The sequence below is a fragment of the Aptenodytes forsteri genome, unplaced genomic scaffold (genome assembly GCF_000699145.1).
Source record: "Aptenodytes forsteri isolate BGI_AS27 unplaced genomic scaffold, ASM69914v1 Scaffold431, whole genome shotgun sequence".
NCBI lineage: Eukaryota > Metazoa > Chordata > Aves > Sphenisciformes > Spheniscidae > Aptenodytes > Aptenodytes forsteri.
In genome coordinates this window covers 255,911-260,640 of record NW_008794622.1, presented here as the reverse complement: position 1 = coordinate 260,640, position 4,730 = coordinate 255,911, and the positions used below count along the sequence as shown (strand labels likewise).

General features: G+C 35.5%; 1 protein-coding gene across 1 annotated transcript in view; it reads left to right on the top strand.

Moving 5' to 3' along the window:
- The first annotated feature begins 640 nt into the window (after positions 1 to 640).
- LOC103893961 (olfactory receptor 10C1-like) overlaps positions 641 to 4,730 on the top strand; it is a 45,976-nt gene continuing 41,886 nt past the window's right edge. The window contains 2 exon segments of the mRNA XM_019470473.1: positions 641 to 765; positions 767 to 1,601. Coding sequence (XP_019326018.1) covers positions 641 to 765; positions 767 to 1,601 — 960 coding nt within the window.

Here is a 4,730-nt window from a genome sequence, read left to right as displayed (position 1 = left end):
CCCACAAAGTAACTTCAGAATACATGACTGCCATCAGCTGTGAATCCCACAAGTATATCCTTGTGCATGCAAAGCCTGTCTTTAATGGCCCTTTAACCCTTCTCGTGCTGTGTAGCCTAGCCATGAATATAGTCACAAGATACTTTGGATCAATTGACCTTGGGAGCAGCAATGATTCCCTGGAGCAGATCACTTAGATAACAGAGGAATTATCTTTGTAATATTCAAATGCTGCTACTGATGTACTGATGCTGTTGGAACTTGAAGTGATTAGTCCATAAAAAGATAACTGCTATAAATATTTTTTTTTTCTTGTTCTACAGGGTAAAAACTGTAGCTGAGAGTTTGAAGACAATAGTAAATGTGCAAACTTCAAAGGCAATGCTATGAAAGAAGAAAAATCAGCCAGAAAAAGAGACAAAATTGTATGCATAGGACTGCCTGATTTTCTTTAGAAACTTTTACAATCTGTTCAGAAGATCTTTTCAAAATTTGGATAATTTCTAAATTCTACTCATCCATTTGCCTATTCAGTCAGTCAATTGTATTTTGATTGCCAATTTGCCTGGCTGTTTACAACCTCATCAACCACTGAGCCCTAAAATGAAGAGAGAATAGTTCTACTAGGTACCAAAGAGGGATGATTCCCGTGAACCTTAGTGAAGTGAGTGAATTCAGACTCCTGGGTTTTTCTGAAGTCTCTCACTTGCATCCTTTGCTCTTTGTAGACTTATTTTCTCTTTATATCCTCATCTTGATGGCTAACAGTGATTGCTCTGATAATGAATGGTGATAACACCCTTCACACCCCCATGTATTTCTTCCTCACACAGCTGTCCTGTTTGGATATCTGCTATTTGTCAGTCATTGTACCAAAGATTCTTGAGAATCTCATGGTGGGAACAATAAGTATTTCCAAGACAGGATGTGCAATGCAAATGTTTTTCTTCCTTTTCTTTGGAGTTGCAGAATATTTTCTCTTGGCTGCCATGTCATTTGACCATTATGTGGCAATATGCTACTGCTTGCATTACACTATTATTATGAACAGTAGAGTCAGCAAAAGCCCTGTTGCTGGAACTTATATTTGCAGGACTGCTGTGGGCTTAGTACACACCATCATAACATTCAGCTTACCATTCTGTGGTTTTGCCATCAACCACTTCTTCTGTGAGATTCAACCCCTCTTGGAGCTGCTTTGTGGTAACACTTCCCCAAATGAAATTCAAGTCATTGTGGTGGCTGTCTTTGCTATTGTGGGTCCCTTCTTAGTGATTGTTTATTCATATATTCACATCATTTCCACAATCCTTAAGATGTCATCAGCTGAAAGCCAGCAGAAATAATTTTCCATTTGCTCCTCACACCTCTTAGTTGTGACTCTTTTCTATGGTACAGCAAGGTCCACATATTTGTGGCCAAAATCCAGCTACTCTGCATCTGTTGATAAGTTGCTCTCACTTTCTTATACTGTGGTGACACCTTTATTGAGTCCTGTTATCTATAGTTTGAGGAATGAGGAGGTGAAAGGAGACCTGAGAAAAAGATGGAAGAATATTAATTTTGTGTGGAAATGGAATAGAATATTTCCATTGTTTCAGGTGGTATTTTTTTCTGTAAACTCTTGTTCAGTAAAAATAATTTCCAGTAATTCCCAAGAACATTTCAGCTTTTGGAGAGGGAAGACGGAGAAGAGAGGAGATTTTCAAACATGAGACAGTGTTAGCAGAGTTATGTTAGGATTTTGAAAGGAAAATTCTTCCAAATACTTAAGAAATTCCTAAATAAATAAACTTTTTTTTCTTTTTCCTTGCTATTTGTCAGAAAATTTAAAATCATGTTTTACATGTTTCTGACTTTTTGATCAAAAGAGTAATGTTCAGGAGCCTGATTTTACTGAAAGAACTGAATATAATAATTTTTCATCAGTTTGTATTAATTTCCTGAAAATATTTAGTAAAGTTCTTTGGGGAAAGGAGAGGACATAATTCAAGTTATAATAAAGAGTCCAGGAAATTACTGATTACCAATTATGAGTCCTGAGATTGTTATTGGGGAAAAAAAAGTATGTAAAATTGCATTCCTGCCCCAGAGATCTTTGTTTAATTTCAGTGTCATTGTTTTAAACATTTTAGAGCAAGTCTAGACTTAATTTTTTATAGATGAAGAACAGTCTATGGTGTGTAGAATTTGGATCAAAATCTCCTGTTACTTTCATATATGGCTTTTGCCTTTAACATTTCTACTACAGATTGTTATGATGGTGTTATTAGGACATATTTTGACTTTTGAGAGCTTTGCACTCCATGACTGAAAAGGTAGGATTCACTTGCCCTAATTTAAGTGTATAAAGGTCACTCATCTAAGTCTGGGATAATAAAGCTAATATTTCCTTGGAAAGGGAGGCAAATAGCTTCCTTTAGAAAGAATTTTTTCCTATGTATCGTAGGTATCTCTTTCAGAAGATGAGCCATCTTCTGAAACTACTGATTTGGAGACTATAGAGGTGAAATTCACTAGCCTAAGAAAGAGTTTTTAATTTCATTTCATATGCTTTACGTAATCAAAGGCATTTATCAGATATGACTCAGGATCTATAGGACACCCAAACCCTTCTGCAGTGATGATTAGAAGACAGTAAGGGAATTCTAAAACATCTAAAATGCACTTAGGTGGTGTTTTCTTAAGTAGCGGATTCCTACCATAAATTGAACCTGGAGTCCTGTTCAAATATGCTCAGTGAAAGCAGATTAATTCCACCCCAAATACAGAAGTCCACAAATGAATTAGAGAAGCCAAATTAACACCATTAGTAATAGAAAAAAGGAGCTGTCTTCCATCTATTTGAAGAGAATGCAAGTTAGTTGCCTCCCCAGAACACCAAACAGCTCTCATAGCTGTTCCCATAGCTGCTCCAGCTGATTTGCAGGCACCAGATACTTTTTCTCCACATATTCTGTCACTGCTTTACCAAAAGCCCTGAGATAAATGGAAAAGCAAAACTTAGAATAAGACCAATAAACCCACCAGCTTGCTTCACCAGCAGCTTCTTTCAACAGAAAGAACACATTTTTACTACTCAAGCTTTTAATGAATTTGTGGCCCTTTTTCAAGACGTGTATCTGGTGTTCTGCAGCCTTTGTCCTGTAAATATCTTATGAAGATTGTTTATGAAGGGCAAAATTTATATTGTTGTACTGAAGTTTTAAAAAACCAAAAATATCTTAAAATTGCTGAAGTATTTGTGGCTGTTAAAGTTCCCCTTGGGAACCAGAACTTGCAGTTCTACATCCATAGCCCTGGGTCACTTTAAAAAGATTCTTCTGTAGCCCTCCAGTCCATCCAAGAACCTGATATTTGCAATTATAGACAGATTTCTCAGTGGCAAAGGGCACCAATTGAAATACTGGAAGTTCTACTTAAAAAATAAGAAAAAAAAAGATTTTTTTAGTGTTAGGGTAGCCATATGCTGGAATGGCTTTCCTAGGGAGGCTGTGAAGTCCTCATTCCTGGAGATATTCAAAAGCCAACTGGAAAAGATTTTGAGCAGCTCTAGTTGGCCCTGTTCTGAGCAGAGAGTGTTAAACTATGACACTCCAGTGGTCTCTTCCAGCCTCAGCTATTCTGTTCTTGATGATCTGGGTCTAATGTAACTCATTGTATTGTCTGGAGCAATTTCAAAGCTAGCAGCAGTTAACCTTGAGGACTTACAGTGAAATTATCTGATGTCAGGACAGGAACAATAACAAAGAAGCAAGGCTAAGAGGGCTTTCTTTCATCTAATCCTGTAAATATCATGTTTATTGAGTTCTAAGCTAATTTTCTTTGCTGCTTCTGTATTCAGCAGTTACAAAAGTCCAATCTTCCTTTTGACCCCATCAAGAAACGAATTTCTTCTTTCAAATGAAAAAAAGAAATAGAAAACAGCCAAAAAAAAAAAAAAAAAAGCCAAGTATCCTAGTCCCATTGTATGTCAGCAATGATGTAAACTCTTAGAGAATGATTCATCTCGTGATATGTAGATAACCACGATACTGGTTACTGCATCTTAACTAATCTGTATAGACCTCCTTTATTAACAAAAAAATTCTAGGTTGTAATTAATCTTACCCTAAAGAAACATCCTCAGTCTTTTCTTATATGTAGACATATGTGCTATAGATACCTAATTCTGATCAGATAGATTATTCCCTGGTGACCTTAAATGTACCCACTGTGGTTTTTGTCTGATCATTTTTGCAACATGACTCTTTCAGAAGAGGACATTTTCTTGAACATAGCTGCTGTAATGTTCTTTAACTGTTAATCAAATTCTTTATATTAAATCCTCAAAACCTAAATGTAATTGGAAAGGTAAGGACATGAATGACTCCTTAAATTAATCCTTCATTCCTGGAAATAACTGTAAATATAAACACCATAATTGTACTGTGTTCTTAATTCTATGTCATCTGAATTTTTATCTTGAGAGCTTGCAATTCCACAGAAGAATTACAAGGTGTACCCCTTTGCAGAAGCTTAACATGTTTGCTTTTATTCACATCTTAATTTGTACAAAAAATATTAATTAAAATAGAAAAATGAAGAATATTTTTCAGCATTAATTAAAACAGAAAATAAACTGACAATAAGAGATTCAATTCATCATCTTTTCAAATCTCATCTCTCATTTAAAATGTAAAAGCATATTTGAGACATATTTCATATCACTGCTGATGTAATCAGAAAAT